Source organism: Somniosus microcephalus, chromosome 3, assembly GCF_052327205.1.
Source record: "Somniosus microcephalus isolate GS21.2 chromosome 3, FLI_Smic_1.0, whole genome shotgun sequence".
In the NCBI taxonomy this organism is placed as follows: Eukaryota; Metazoa; Chordata; class Chondrichthyes; order Squaliformes; family Somniosidae; genus Somniosus; species Somniosus microcephalus.
The window spans coordinates 243,829,633-243,845,848 of NC_140989.1; the positions used below are offsets into that span (position 1 = coordinate 243,829,633).

At 43.2% G+C, this 16,216-nt stretch overlaps 1 protein-coding gene across 1 annotated transcript in view; it reads right to left on the minus strand.

The window, feature by feature from the left end:
- Positions 1–4,638: 4,638 nt before the first annotated feature.
- LOC147121784 (regulator of G protein signaling 5-like) overlaps positions 4,639–16,216 on the minus strand; it is a 66,878-nt gene continuing 55,300 nt past the window's right edge. Inside the window, exons 4-5 of the mRNA XM_085982293.1 lie at positions 6,133–6,299; positions 4,639–5,030 (exon numbers count right to left, since the gene is read on the minus strand). Of these exons, the coding sequence (XP_085838419.1) occupies positions 4,869–5,030; positions 6,133–6,299 (329 nt within the window). The 3' untranslated portion in view covers positions 4,639–4,868. The remainder of the gene's footprint in view (positions 5,031–6,132; positions 6,300–16,216) is intronic.

The following is a 16,216-nucleotide window of genomic DNA, read 5'->3' on the forward strand; positions in this document are numbered from 1 at the left end:
GGATGTTGCCTGGCTTGCTGAGTTTTTCCAGCATTTTCTGTTGTTGTCCCGGCACCTGATCTGTGTCGTGCTTGAACTGGCTGCTGTTGGCGGACGACCTCTGGGCCGCACAGTGTTCCGCTGCTTCCCGGCCGGAGTAGGTGGGAAGTCAACCAGTGAGATTGATGTGAGGTCCGGGGGTTACAATACATCGGACATGATTTCTAGAGCAGCAGGTTAGTGTCTAACTCGTCCCATTGCCCACGCACCAAAAACTGGCCTAGAGTTAGAATTAGACCTATGGTTTATAGTTCCACGATTGAGAGGAACTCATGACCACTCCTGTTTTTTTTTTTCTCCCTTCTCCATTTTAGAGAGCAGCAACTTTTTCAGGATACTCACAGCTTTCCACTACCTTATTCACGTAGCCTTATTTCATGTATGAACTCAGACCTGATTGTTGGCCAACTCTCCAACTATTGTGGCCATTACAACCTGTCCTGAGTCCATCCACCTATGAACTTTCCAGCATGGGACAATGCATTGTGATCAGCAGTGGCTATCACGGCTGATTTATCTCCCTCTGCCCCTCTTCCTGCCCCCGACCCTCCACCTTTCCAGTCTAACTGCAGCATCTCACTGGCTCACCTGTCAGACGAACTAACTCAGCACAGATCAAGAATCTTCCTGGTATGTTCATCATATTTAATAATGAATGATTTGAAAGATAATTGAAAGGGTAAATTTTAGCAGCAAACTGAGTGATTATTGCAACCTCATCGGTTTTCATTCCCACCATTCAGTTAATACCAGTTACAGGAGTGTCAGTAACTGGGCTTTCCACTGTGTTGTGAATATTGCAAATATTTTCATTGCGGTGGACTGTGGAAACCGTACAGTGAGACTTCACTGCAGATTCACGAAGAGCATGCATTCATTCAGTGACTCTTAGAACCCATCAGGAGTTGTTCATAAGAAAACCTATTATTTACGTAGAAGAAAATAGGCGTATTTTGGTATAGAGATACATGTTTACTTCATTAGGTTTGTAACTCTTCCAAGATAAGACAAAATGTACGAAAAGGCCACTGCAGTCACTTATCAGCTTTAACAGTACATTAATGTTTAGATAACAAGAAAGGGATAATCATGACGCCCACATCGATTCAACTGTTTCAGTTATAGAACTGAACTCCCGAATGAACACTTCATAAAATTAACATGAAGGTGTTGATAATTGGTAGTTAAATGCCTGCTTCGGAGTTGGATTATGCTCAAAGTGAAACATTGTTTTTAATGCAGTTCATGGGTATATAATCACCATTTAATGAGCATATTTAAAGTCTTTGCTATGATGATATAATGCCTTGAACATGGGAAGCTGGGTTTTCTTTCGTCTTATGAATAAAATGCTCACTATCTATAAATGAAGACATGGATGATTTCTTGTGCAGATTAAAGGTGCCTCCATTTTTCAGATGTGAAGTGGAGAGCGTAACTGCACATCAGTTCAGTGTCAATCACATCTGGACAATCCTCTAACCTACCCCCTTCAGCAAACCATTCATGGCATTATATAATCAATAGAGGCTGTCGGATCGTGAGGAGTTCAAACCATTGGAGTGGATACATGTTGCATACAAAGCAGAATAATAATGAAAAAGTTAACTTTTAATAATGAATAATACTTAGAATTTCAGTATTTGCTTCATTTAGATATTAAGCTGAAAATGGAACTTCAGTACAGCCTGATTTTACAGTTCAGTACCATGCCTCCCAGATATGATTGTTTTATGATTTTGGCTTCAGAAATTATTTCCATTGATCAAAACATAAAGCACTCATTTTGGATGGTGATCGTCAAGATAATTGTGCCAATTTGGCATTAGTTTCTGGTTTTAAGGCGGTGCAGTTTAACTCCATCTGATGCGGCTCATCACTAAGTATCAAGCCTACCAGCCAGCAACTGTTCAATCTAAGCAATTATCTTTCAAAGCAAACGTTGGCAAGTTGGCATCCATATTGAGTCAATGGAGTAATCTTCTTATTTTACCACTGGCAAGAAAAATGGAGGGAAAAAACTGGCTAATACTGCTACATTAGGTAGAGCTTGACATGAACTGTTGCCCAGGTGTGTGTGTTTGTAATACTAAAAACGTTCCCATTTTGTGCAGAAACCAATAATTTGTTCTAAGGCAGAAACTGCGTTGTTTTATACTAATGCCGCACCTCTAACTTGGCATCACCAAATCACTGCTTCTTCATTGGCCCTGCTCTTTTCAACCTTGGTAGTGTCCTGCACTATGGGCTTTGGCCCTTCACCTAGGTTTCTCACTGACCTCTCACCGTAACAATAGAACTAATGAAGCATTTACTGAAACTCTTAATATGAGATTGTCGTTCATGATAAGACTGTGAGCACCGGAATAACAACACACATGCATTACATGGAGTACATTTAATAATGAGCATGCACTGGCTACACAATTCCGAGTACAGGAATCAACTCTTAAGCATTGGAATCAACTCTTAAGCATTCACTTTAAATATTTTGGTTAACATTGTAGACATTAGATGGGCAATACAATGCAGACAAATCATTCTGTTCATTGCTTGAGTGTGTTTCTCTGACTTTCTTTTGTGTTTGTGTGTGTGTGTGTGTGTTTGTGTTTATGATTTATTTTCAATGGAACACAATACAATATTTTTCTTCATCAGGATAACATGAGGACAGTATAGAACTTTGTTAATGCAGTGTGTTAGCCGATGTTCATTTCCAGCAAAGAAAATGTAAATCCTTGTTAGGAAATTATGCAGTTCTTTATTAAGATTAATTTGACCATGTTACTCCTTAACATGGCAGTACAGGAACCTCTCTCTTAAATTCAAGCTAATTGGTCAGATGGTTTGACGTACAAAATGAAATCATTCAATCAGACTGTTCACGATATGTGCTGCCATATTAAGTTGTTAATTATAAGGGTCTAACGACATTAATATCTGATTATTTGGCTTCCTTCAGCCATTTCCTTTCTTAAACTGCTCCACTTATTCCAGGCACAATACAAGTGCTACTTTCTACGCCCATTTCACCTCCATCCTCTCTTGTTTTCCTTCACGTCATCAAACACATTCCAGCCATTCCATGACAGAGTTGGTTTGATCTTAGCTGTGCTGGAAGATAGCCCATCATTAAAGGAGAAGCAAAATGTTCCCAGGCATAAAGGTACAAGAGAAGAATAATTGCTGCTATAAATTTTTCAATGATAGTGCTGAGACTATTCTATTTCATGTATATTGTCTGCTGATGTTCATAAATGACAAAAATGATTCCCTTGCATGAATTTAAATGATATTTTGGAACTTTTAAAATCAAAATAAACAGCATGTCTAAAATGTATGTGGACATGTTGGAATAGATTGTACGTGGACATGTTGTTGGTATAGATTGTATATATAGATATTTTACAGCAGTGCATTAACTGTAAATCCTGGCACTTTTTGTTTTTTTTGGTTATGTTGTTTGCGTGTAAAATGTTCATGGGGGCATGTGGGTATATTGTGATAATTGATTGTAATGGTCAGCAATTAGGTGTATTTTCCATGTTGAGCCTCAAAGTTTTTCTCTTTTGCTTTCACTTTTCCTTCAACAAAATCTAATTGAAACAATGTATTTAATATCCAATACTGTAGCCCCCCCACACCCCCACCACCCCCAGTGAAGTATCTGTGATACACTGCAGTGTTGCCACTGAAATACTATAGATCATTGAAGAATTTTTGAAATATAATCTGCACATTTTAACCTAAGAATATGCTGTTTACTGGAAGATGGAGTACCTTATATACGTTATATAACAAATCGTTTTTGTGTGACTGGAAGAATGGTTGTATGGACTAGTGTACAGGATTTCTCACTCCAATTGTACAATGCAGTCTACAATTTAGATGGAATAGCCACACCTCACCTTAGCACAGGTGATGATCAGGTGGTCATTTTAAATTGCCAGAGTAAATGGTTTACGAAGGCATGTGTCTCAGGAAAGCTATCTGAGCATGAGGACTGCATCTGCTGAGACTTGCATTGCTTACTCTGCACATTGTCAGTGATTCTGTAGATTAATGCAAACTATCAGAATATTCATCGTTGTTTAAGAGCATATCCTTATACTGTAGTATAGTGTTATATATTTATAGCACTCTCTGTAGTATAGTGTTATATATTTATAGCACTCTCTGTAGTATAGTGTTACATATTTATAGCACTCTGTAGTATAGTGTTATATATTTATAGCACTCTGTAGTATATAATGTTATATGTTTAGAGGACGCTTCACTAGTAAACGTAGAAACCTTTTGACGATTCCAATAAAATACCTTCTGCAGTATTTGCTGTACAAACTGCACAGAGTTCTTGTTTTCTCAGTATAGGAAGGACGAAAGGTACTTGTTCAGTGGAAGGACTAGGGTTTCTTTGCTTTAATTTTTTTTTTACAAAACATTTTTCCAGATTCTTGTCATGATGTTGATAAGAATTCTAAAGGAATGATTTGATTTGCCCAAGAATTTGTTTGAAGCCATATGATTATTTATCGCTGGGTATAATCTCATAGGAAAAATAAGGAAGAAAAAAAACACACATAAAAGACAAGTACAATGTTAAAGGTACAAACGCTTTGCCAAAGATGGTGCCTGTTTATTTTTGGGCTATGCAAAGACAAGTGTTAGATTTAAATGATGTCAGTATAGTGCCAAAAGCTTTAAAGAGAACAACACTTGGAATAATAGTTTTGTTTAGTTAACAGCAGTGAGGGAATATTCAGTTACTGACTCTGTGAGGAGACCAGTGGTCCCACTCCACCCACACTTGGCACAACCCAGCTACATAGTTACTTTATCAGCTCCAGATAGAGTGCAGATTTCAGAAACCTGCTGAACGAATCCTTCTCCATCAAAGTGAGCACTCTCTTCTGTGCCAGTTCAAAGGCTGATGTTGAAGGTTCAACAAGGTTCTTCATGGTGACCTCTTTGGTGTAGTGGTCAACATTGATCTGTAGAAGAGAAGGCAAAAACTCAATACGTGCTCTCAGTGCATTGCAAGCACTGTTTTTAGGGCAGCAGGGCCATTGGGAAAGTTTGGGTTAAAGTCAGATATTTGTTTTATAAACAAGCAAATTTGTGTATTCGAAATGGCTGAAAACTGGATGTTTCGTGCAACCTTTGCATTCAGAATGTTTCTGAAGAACTCTAAAGGTATATAATAAAAGTCAAGAAAAGGAGAGTACTTCATAGGCAATGGAACCATTTTCACGAGGGTTATTTCTTATGAAAGGAAGGCTTAAGAAAGTTTGAAAGGTCTACTTCATAAGTAGAATAAACATTATATATCATATATTATCTATAACATTAGTTAGTAATGTTTTGCAAACGTGTATTACTAGTTTTTGCAAATAGATAATGGTTTTGTGAGCAGAGCCTACAGTGGACAGCCTCATAATGCTTGACCATGTAAACATACAGTGTGACAGCAAACGTCCCATACATGGTGTTGTGAAACAGTGTGTCAGTGAAAAGACCTAGTACATTCCAGATGCTAAGATGTACAAGTTTTCTAACATCACCATTTGTTAAATCTCATATAAGTTAAGGTATAACACCACTTTTACTTCTTCCTGAGAGGACCATCTAGTTTCCAGGGACCAAGCAAGCTTAGGTCCCATCAGCTGCATATATTTCTACTTTAAGAGTATTCTAAATGCAGATAGTGCTTTAATACTTTATAGTCATGTGCGGCTGCTTTTGATGTCATCCAAACGCAAAACCTTCTAACACTGATTTATTTTTTTTGAATTTTTTAATAGTTTTATGATTAATGGACTCAATCATTGCAATACTTGAAAAAAAAGTTTGAGCATTCTGATTTCAACTCTTTATTTGAAGCACAAAAATATTAAATTCTGATCCCTGCACTGATGTTAATGTATTGGACTTTTCACTAAGATTATCTTCTTGTTGAGCATGGAGGAATGAAAGCCACAAATGAGTGAGTGAAGCACTACAATAACAGATTCCACTTGTTCAGTTAAAGAGGGTGTTATTTCCCCCGTCTAAACAAAGCCACATTTACAACCGCTTTTCCGATGACTGCCCAACCTCTCTAGGAGCTTCTTTTTCCATGAAATCTTCATAAATCTTCTTTGCCTTGGAGGCCAGCTTAACAGATGACTTGGTTGTCTTAAAGTCCTCACAGGCCATCCAGAACTCGATGTTCTCCTCGCTGTGCTCTGACTGGAGGAAAGCTTTGAAGGCAGCCTGACCATCTGGAAATAAACAAATGGAAAATATCTTTCCAAGTTCATCATGTTTCACCACAGCCATCAGCTGGAATAGATTAAACAAGCATATTTCATGATTAATCGCAAACACTTTCATTCTGTTGTAGCGTAAATCTGGCTACGGTGCTTGACATTCTTGGCCACGCATGTTTGATACCAAAAATGAGAAAGTTTGATAATTGCTTTGATATGGACCATTGAGGTCCAGATGTCAGCAGAAGGCAAACAACTCAAGAGACCACCAGCCAAACATCTCCTGAGGCAAGCAGCGTTTGGGTTCAATTCTGTAGGTCAAATACTCCCTAAAGACTGGGTCAGATCTTGACCTAATTCCAGAAAGTGCCAACTTCAGTCTAAAAGTACCAGCATAAGTTGAATAAAGAAATGATGACAAATTGCCCTTTGCTTTCTGAAGTCCTTAGATAAGGAGCATCATGAAATGATAGCATGGTGGACATGTCTGCCCTCAGTGATCCTTTGACAGAGTTTGGTCCCAAAATGTACCTTTAGATAAAAAGGTCAAGAGTAACTACGGCAAAAACAGATTCCTTTTCTCACGATTGTTTAAAGTTTCGTAGAGGTTATAGTTTGTGAATTCCTATTGCATTGACATTGTATTGATATAAGAATGTCTAGTGAACAACATCATTAAAATGTCCAAACAGTAGTACAAAAGTGCATATGTCTAAGGAATAGTTAGCTTCACAAAGCCTGTGGCAGTGTTCTGTTCTTCTGTCCAGATCCTGTGCTTTCATGATTCCTATCCAGTGGTTATTCCTGATGCTAGTAACATTGGATACAAGGATAGTGAATTGTAGTCTTTTAGGGTTGGAAATGGTAATACTTTTTGGAACTAAAAAAGAGAAGATTAAAATGGAATCCACAATACTTATGTTCGTGTTTATTTAGTAGGGAAGAAATTGAAGGAAAACTCTGCCTTTGTGTAAAGCACAACAGAGTTCTCTGCACATGGCTTTTATCACATTCTATAAAGAAAGACTTGCATTTATATAGCACCTTTCACAACCACCAGAATTCCCAAAGCACTTTACAGCCAATTAAGTACTCTTTGAAGTGTTGTCACTGTTGTAATGTGGGAAACGCAGCAGCCAATTTGCGCATAGCAAGCTCCCACAAACAGCAATGTGATAATGACAAGATAATCTGCTTTAGTGATGTTGGTTGAAGGATAAATATTGGCCAGGACACCGGGGATAACTCACCTGCTCTTCAAAATATTACCATGGGATCTTTTAGGTCCACCTGAGAGGGCAGAGGGGGCCTCAGTTTAACGTCTCATCCAAAAGACAGCGGGGGAGAAATTGGGTATAGCCCCGTTTGGGGCGCTCGTTCTGGCGAAGCGCAAAGCCTAGCGCCAGTTGTGGTTTAGCGCCACCTGGCGCGATATTGGGTCGTTGCGCCCCTGAGGGTGATTGCGGCGCTAAATCAGGCGCTGCACGAGGCTCTTAAGGTGCTAACCCGGGGGCGCAACCCAATTTAGCGGCGGCGGGGCGCAGTGCAGGCGCTTTCAATAATCACTTTCCCTGAGACACACTGGCGCCGGCCAGCTCTTAAAGGGGCAGGTCAATAGGCATCACCAGACACACTCACTGCCTTGTAGGCCTTCAAAGCGGTGGGAGCCTACCTGTGGCGCCCCAGCCTAGCAAGAAATGGAAAGGGTGAGGCAGAGGGCGGAACGCCTCACTGATGGGGCATTGGATGCTTTGGTTGGTGCAGTGGAATCAAGGCCAAGGAAGATGGTCGGAATGTGATTTATGTTTTGGACAGTCTCCCAGGTGTGAGATGCAGTTATGTGTCAGTGTATTAGTTTTGCTTTCTGTTGCCATAGCTTTCTCATGTTTGAAGGAACCACATTTTGTGTAATGAAACACTTTCTTCGTTTACAATGGCCATGCCTTCTATTTACATGCATCTTGCCCCTCACAGGCTTGGGGGTATCAGACTGGTTCCATTCCTGTTCTTGGAATGGCAGCAAGCATTCCGTGAGAGGGGCCTAGAAGCTACTTCTGATCAGCCTCTGACGCGCAGCCTGAGAAGAGCTGCTCGCGTAGAAGTTCAGGCCAGCAGGCATCTTCTCAGCCACCGACGGAGATGTCCTGCACCTTATCTGAGGCTGCAGATCTGGTTGAAGCAGCTGGCACAGCTCAGTCACCACCTCCTTTCTAAATCGCAGCCTTCTGACACACTGCTCCTCCGGCATGTTCATGTAGGAAAACTGCTGTCGGAAAACGCTGCCAGCGTAAGGTCTGCTGTGGCGACGTCTGTTGGCCCTCCTCCGTCTGGCCATGCCTGCCCCCCTCTCCCAGCGTCTCAGTGCCCTTTCCAGATGATTCAGCAGCAGGACGTTCCCCTCCAATGCAGCCCCCATAATAAGTGCCCACAGGAAGGTTCCCCGTTGTCAAGGCTCACCAACAGCAAGGTGATGGTCAGAAGGCTGAAGATCGTCTGCCTGCGCTGGCTCAGTGGTCAAATGGTTCTCGGTGTGCAGCTCAGCAACTTTTTGTAGCTCTCGAGGAAGTTGTGCACCAAAAATGGCTGCCGCTTTTAAACCACACCAGTCCCCTTTAAATAACGCTCCTCCAGCCCGAGAGCGACTTGGTAAGGTCCAGGTAAACTGTCCCTATTAGTGCCAGGTGCTACGGAGGGGGGCGCCACTGAATTTCCAGTCCGGGGCACCCAAAAGGCGTTGCACACTCAAATGACATCATAATCAGCCTGCGCCCATGAGTGGGCGCTAAGATTTAGCGCCGGTGCTAAATGCATGCTCAATATGGGGCGAGGCGCTAGGCGCCTTGCGCCTGCCCGGAAATTGGCCAACACCCCACTTCTCGGCCTCTTTAGGCGTTAACCGGTGGCGCAACCAACCGAATTTCTCCCCCAGCACCTCCAACAGTGCAGCACTTCCTCAGTACAGTACTGAGTGTCAGCCTAGATTTTTGCGCTCAAGTTCTGGAGTGAGACTTGAACCCACAACCTTCTGACTCAAGAGGCGAGGGTACTACCAACTGAGCCACTGGCTGACACTGGCCTACTACTAGTCTACTGCGGGCACATTTCCAGCAGTATACAGTTACTGATAATCTGAGAAACAGATTCAACAACAGAGATGAAGATTATCCTGGATGAAGAAAGATTGAATGCTGGGAAATAAGTTTTTTTTAAGCCACGTGTCAGTTTAAGAATAAACAAGAGTTGTCTCCAAGCAATGAACTGAAAAAGTATGCTCCTCTGAGATGCAGTGTCATTTGTAATCTATTTCAAGACTGTTGTTTTATCCTGCAGAATGAAATATGTTTGAGGTTCAAAAAGTACTTGCCAGTGATTGATTTGAAGGCAATGGATGAGAAGAACACAGGTGAAGTAATTGACCAAAACTTGAGGTGAAGTTCAGTGTCAGAGTTCACTTTGAGCCGGATAAGGTGATTGGTTGCAAATCAGACACATTTGCACCTCACATAATGGGATGTTAACTGTGGCAGATGGGTTTCAACACAGGTAAGTGTGAGGTCATCCATTTAGGACCAAAAAAGATAGATCTGAGTACTATTTAAATGGTGAAAAGCTAGGAACAGTGGAGGTCCAAAGAGATTTAGGGGTCCATGTACACAGGTCACTAAAATGTAGCGGTCAGGTACAAAAAAAATAATCAATAAGGCTAATGGAATGTTAGCCTTCATAACTAGAGGGCTAGAATGTAAAGGGGAGGAAAGTTTTGCTACAGCTGTATAAAGCCCTGGTTGGACCACATCTGGAGTATTGTGTACAGTTCTGGACAGAGCAACTTAGGAAGGATATATTGGCCTTGGAGGGATTCACCAGAATGTTACCAGGATTAGAAGGGTTAAATTATGAGGAGAGATTACATAAACTAGGCTGACAAATTGTGTCTGTAGGCAGGCTCCGCGAGGGGTAAACCCCTGGGGGTGCAGCAGCTGGAGGAACCCTCGAGCTGGGCAGCAGGTTGCAGCTTCTCCGAGTGCCCCTCTGCTTCTCCGAGTGCCCCTCTGCTTCTCCGAGTGCTTATGCTCAGTGCTTCCCCAAGTCCCTCCCTCCCTCCTGTAACTCATTAACTGACTCACCACCCACCCTAGAATGAATATGCCTGTCACTTGCCACTATAGGAGTGGGTGTACTGTGAGGCCGCTTTGTTGAAGCTGAAATTTTAGAATGCTGGCAGCAAGACACGCCTTGAGAGAGAGCTTACAATGCAGTTTGTTACGTTTGCAATTTCTGTGTGTGTGTGTGTGTGTGAGCAAGTAGGCAGATAAAGAATGAAAATCAAAGGTGGATACTAGCCATGAAACTCTGACCTCATCCTCCCTAATTTCCTCTTTTGCCTCCACACCCAAAATCTCCAGAGCCCTCTCTTTGTAAAGGGGTTACAAGCTAGGTGACCACCCCGTCTGTATGTATGTTCTGCTGTCTCTTATGTGTGGACTTCTTCTGCAATTAGATTGAAAAGAGACACACGTTAAAATAAAGAATAGAGAAAATTGTATGTCACTCAAGCATCCAGCATAGCACCCACCTTGTGTAAGTTTATGAAGGTGAATTATGCAGATAACGTGCGTTGGCAGTATGTAGGTACCATGCATTGGCGGTATGGAGGTACCATGCATTGGCGGTATGTAGGTACTGTGCGTTGGCAGTATGCAGGTACCGTGTGTTGGCTGTATGCAGGTACCGTGTGTTGGCGGTATGCAGGTACAGTGCGTTGGCGGTATGCAGGTACTGTGCGTTGGCGGTATGCAGGTACTGTGCGTTGGCGGTATGCAGGTACTGTGCGTTGGCGGTATGCAGGTACTGTGCGTTGGCGGTATGCTTGGTATTTGTTGCTTGTCATATTTATCGGGCCACATTCAAATCCATTGTTCTGATAGCAATACGGAGTGTCCTGGTGGAACATGGACACTTCTGTGTATTTGGAAAGTACACAAACAATTGTCAGAGTGTTGTGGATTCTCTCTCTCTGTGATGCCTCCCTCACTTACAATGAAATGGTGTTGAGATGCATTGAAAGGTAACATTGTAAAATTAAGAAAAATGTGAGTACCTTTACCTTAGCAACCTTATGAAACGGCGCAATTTGTCCCTCATTTGCTCCCAGGTTCAGTGAACAGGTGAGACAGAATTCACTCTTTAGCACTACTATTCACTGAAGGATGAAGTTGTCCTGACCAATATTGCTCCCTTGACCAACACTGGCACAAATAGATTATCTAGCCATTCATTCATTTGCTGTTGGGACCTTGCTATGTGCATTCAGAATAGTTGTTGTGTTTCTTTATATTACAACAGTGACTGCAATTCAAAAGTAATCCATTGGTTGTGAGGCACTTTGGGATGACCTGAGAATGTGATAAGGTGCTATATAAATGATCATTTCTTTCTCCTTCTTTGTTGCGTTGCTCCGGCTATTCCTTCACCACTTGATGTGGCAGGCTGATTACGAGCTGCTGGTGCTGGATAATGTGCCAGTTTAAGGATATATAAGGTCCGGTTTTAACCTGGGGTGGGAATGGGGCTCGCCGGGACCAAAGGGAGTGACAACCCCTCTGAGCTTAGCAACGTGAGACCCAGGTGATTTTAATGCCCGAGCCTCACTTACACACCCCCAGGCAGTTGCTCGTCTGAAACCGGTGGAGAGCAGCTCCTGGCCAACAGACTGGAGTAAAATGTCAGCGGCAGGAAGCTGCCAAGGAGAACCGAAAGAACGGTCCCCGGCACTCGGGTAAGTCATGGGGAGGGGATTTGGGAAGGGCCTCGCGATCGGGGAGGGGGAACCCGGGCCAGGGGATGCCTTTTCATGCTCCTCCTAAAATATACCTCTTTGGGCTTCTTCTGGTCCTGATTCCTCTTCTGGCTCTGATTCCTCTTTTGACCTTGAATCCTCTTCTGACCTTGAATCCTCTTCTGGCCCTGATTCCTCTTCTGGCCCTGATTCCTCTTCTGGCCCTGATTCCTCTTCTGGCCCTGATTCCTCTTCTGGCCCTGATTCCTCTTCTGGCCCTGATTCCTCTTCTGGCCCTGATTCCTCTTCTGGCCCTGATTCCTCTTCTGGCCCTGATTCCTCTTCTGGCCCTGAATCCTCTTCTGGCCCTGAATCCTCTTCTGGCCCTGAATCCTCTTCTGGCCCTGAATCCTCTTCTGGCCCTGAATCCTCTTCTGGCCCTGAATCCTCTTCTGGCCCTGATTCCTCTTCTGGCTATGATTCCTCTTCTGCTGGCATCACCTGACAGGCAAACCACAATGGCTTCTCCACTCAGGCCTCTGGTTAAAATAACAGTCGGGCCCCAATGACATCAGTTAAAGAAGGACCCTGCCGTTTTCTAACTGTGAAGAATACAGGGTACCTCTTGCTAAGCTTTCCTAAGGATTACATAGAATTATATAGAATTTACAGCACAGAAACAGGCCATTGGGCCCAACAGGTCTATATTGGTGTTTATGCGCCACACAAGCCTCCTCTGACCCTACTTCATCTCACCCTATCAGCATATCCTTCTATTCCTTTCTCCCTCATGAACTTATCAAGCTTCCTCTTAAATGAATCTATGCTATTCGCCTCAACTACTCCATGTGGTAGCAAGTGCTACATTCTAACAACTCTCTGAGTGAAGAAGTTTCTCCTGAATTGTCTATTGGATTTATTAGTGACTATCTTATATTTATGACCCCTAGTTTTGAACTCCCAACAAGTGGAAACATCTTCTCTATGTCTACCCTATCAAACCCCTGCATAATTTTAAAGATTGCTATTAGGTCACCTCTCAGCCTTATCTTTTCTAGAGAAAAAAGCCCCAGCCTGTTCAGTCTTTCCTGATTGTTATAACCTCTCAATTCTGATATCATTTTTGTGAATCTTTTTTGCACCTTCTCCAGTGCCTCTATGTCCTTTTTGTAATGTGGAGACCGGAATTGAGTGGCCTAAATAAGGTTCTTTGGAAGTTTAACATAATTTCTCTGCTTTTCAATTCTATTTCTCTAGAAATGAACCTCAGTGCTTTGTTTGCATTTGCAAGTTTATTAATGTCTTCTCATTGGAATTTAGAAGAAAGAGAGGTGATCTTATTGAAACATAAGATACTGAGGGCTCGCAAAATTCTACAGATTCCCTCAAACCAAGAAGATTACTGTTGTAAAAGAATATTGGGCCAAAAAGGGGCTTAAAGTTAAAACCCCAGGATTTTGGTTATTTTAAAAAGGACATGTCCAGGCCTGTGGAAGGCTGCGACAAAGGGGATGGGATGAGCCTCTGTAAAACAAACAGTTTGAGTATTAATGAGAGAAGTCACACAACACCAGGTTATAGTCCAACAGCTTTATTTGAAATCACAAGCTTTCGGAGCGCTGCTCCTTCGTCAGGTGAAGTGAAGCGATGCATATAGGCACAGCATATATAGTCAGAGAACACTGCCAGATGATTACAGGTAATCTTTCTAACTACCCTTTATCACACCTCGGCAGAGAGATAATCACAGCAATCAAAGGTGTGAATGGTGTCCAAACAGGTCCGCCAGGAAAACATTACATCAAAGAACAATAAGGTGGGGTCACAAGGGGTGGAATGTTGCAGATGCTGGGGTCTGTATGGACAAGCCCTGCGAATACATAGGATCTGCTCAGACGAGGAGGAACGTGATGGACACCTACAGACGCTGAAAGATGCCCTCATAAGAACGGGATATGACGCTCGACTCGTCGATCGACAGTTCCGACGGGCCACAGTGAAAAATCGCATAGACCTCCTCAGAAGACAAACACGGGACACAACCAACAGAGTACCCTTCGTCGTCCAGTACTTCCCCAGAGCGGAGAAACTACGCCATGTTCTTCGCAGGCTTCAACATGTCATCAATGACGATGAACACCTCGCTAAGGCCATCCCCACGCCTCCACTACTCGCCTTCAAACAGCCGCCTAACCTCAAACAGACCATCGTTCGCAGCAAATTACCCAGCTTTCAGGAGAACAGCGACCACGACACCACACAACCCTGCCACGGCAACCTCTGCAAGACACACCAGATCATCAAAACAGATACCACCATCACACATGAGGACACCACCCACCAGGTACATGGTACATACTCATGTGACTCGGCCAACGTTGTCTACCTCATACGTTGCAGGAAAGGACGCCCCGGAGCATGGTACATCGGCGAGACCATGCAGACACTGCGACAATGGATGAATGGACACCGCACAACAATCGCCAGGCAGGAGTGTTCCCTCACAGTCGGGGAACACTTCAGCAGTCAAGGACATGCAGCCTCCGATCTTCGGGTAAGCATTCTCCAAGGCGGCCTTCGAGACACACGACAACGCAAAATCGTCGAGCAGAAACTGATAGCCAAGTTCCGCACTCATGAGGACGGCCTCAACCGGGATCTTGGGTTCATGTCACGCTACATGTAACCCCACCCGACGTAGAGTCATCCAGACTCGAGTCTTCGTTGGCTTGTTCTCTCTACACAGATGCGGCTGGACCTGCTGTGATTTCCAGCAAAAAAAATTATTATTTTTTAATTGTTTTTTGTCTTTTTTGTTTTTCATACAGACCCCAGCATCTGCAACATTCCACCCCTTGTGGCCCCACCTTATTGTTCTTTGATGTAATGTTTTCCTGACGGACCTGTTTGGACACCATTCACACCTTTGATTGCTGTGATTATCTCCCTGCCGTGGTGTGATAAAGGGCAATTAGAAAGATTACCTGTAATCATCTGGCAGTGTTCTCTGACTATATATGCTGTCCCTATATGCATCGCTTCACTTCACCTGACGAAGGAGCAGCGCTCCGAAAGCTTGTGATTTCAAATAAAGCTGTTGGACTATAACCTGGTGTTGTGTGACTTCTCACATTTGTCCACCCCAGTCCAACACCGGCATCTCCACATCATAGCGTGAGTATTGGCATAGGCCAAATTGTCTGGGAATGTTCTGGACCATCTCAGTCATTGCACATAAATGACAGTTCCCGCCAAAATTACAGAGCCATCAAGAATATGCATAATGCAGTACATGCCACTGATCAACAAAAGGGACCTTGACCTCAGCAGGAGAAGACAAAACTCACTAATCGGACCAAAGTTTAAACGGCCATTAAACACTAATTTAGGTTTCAACTAGTTTACACCAACTTAAGTCAATTAAAAGTAGATGGGACCAGCCCGGAACTCGATAAAGAATTTTAAAACTATTAATGTTAACGAGCCCGCCAAAATTGACAATGGGCCAGAGAAGATTTGGCGGGCAGATAAGCAAGGCCTCAAATGGTATAATTGGGGCCTGCTTTTTCAGTTAACGGGCAGTCAATCGGAGACAGCCAAGGGGAGACAGTCAGTTAATCGAAGGAGCAGTCATTCGGAATTCAGCAGTCGGACAGATGGAAAGAATCAATCAATCAACGGGAGGACAACAGAAGGAGAACAGAAGGAAAGGAGAAAGGAATCGTGGCAACCAAGGGCACCAAGAAACAAAGAACCAAAAATATTACCAGCAACTAGGTAATATTGGGCCACCGCGACCAACAAGAAACCAACCTGGAAGAAACCGAAGACTCGCAAACTTGTTTCCACTCTATAAGCTATTCTGACTTACCCCTGGGTAAGATTTGATGAAAAGACTCTAAACCCTATTTCTGACCAAAGGAAATTGGGTACTTACCCGATAGATCCAATACGCACCCGACCGCATCAGCGGACACCCGAAGACTGAAAAAGCAACGCAGGTGAAGTCTTCCACCGCGTCCGGGGTATGGCAGGCCCCAACTGCCACACCTAGAGAACCCCAAAATCGCGAACCTCTACAACTGTTAAGAAAGTCGTTTGGTGAGCATTTTCCCTGGTCCTCTGGAGTCCAACTTAGTTAGTGTAGTGG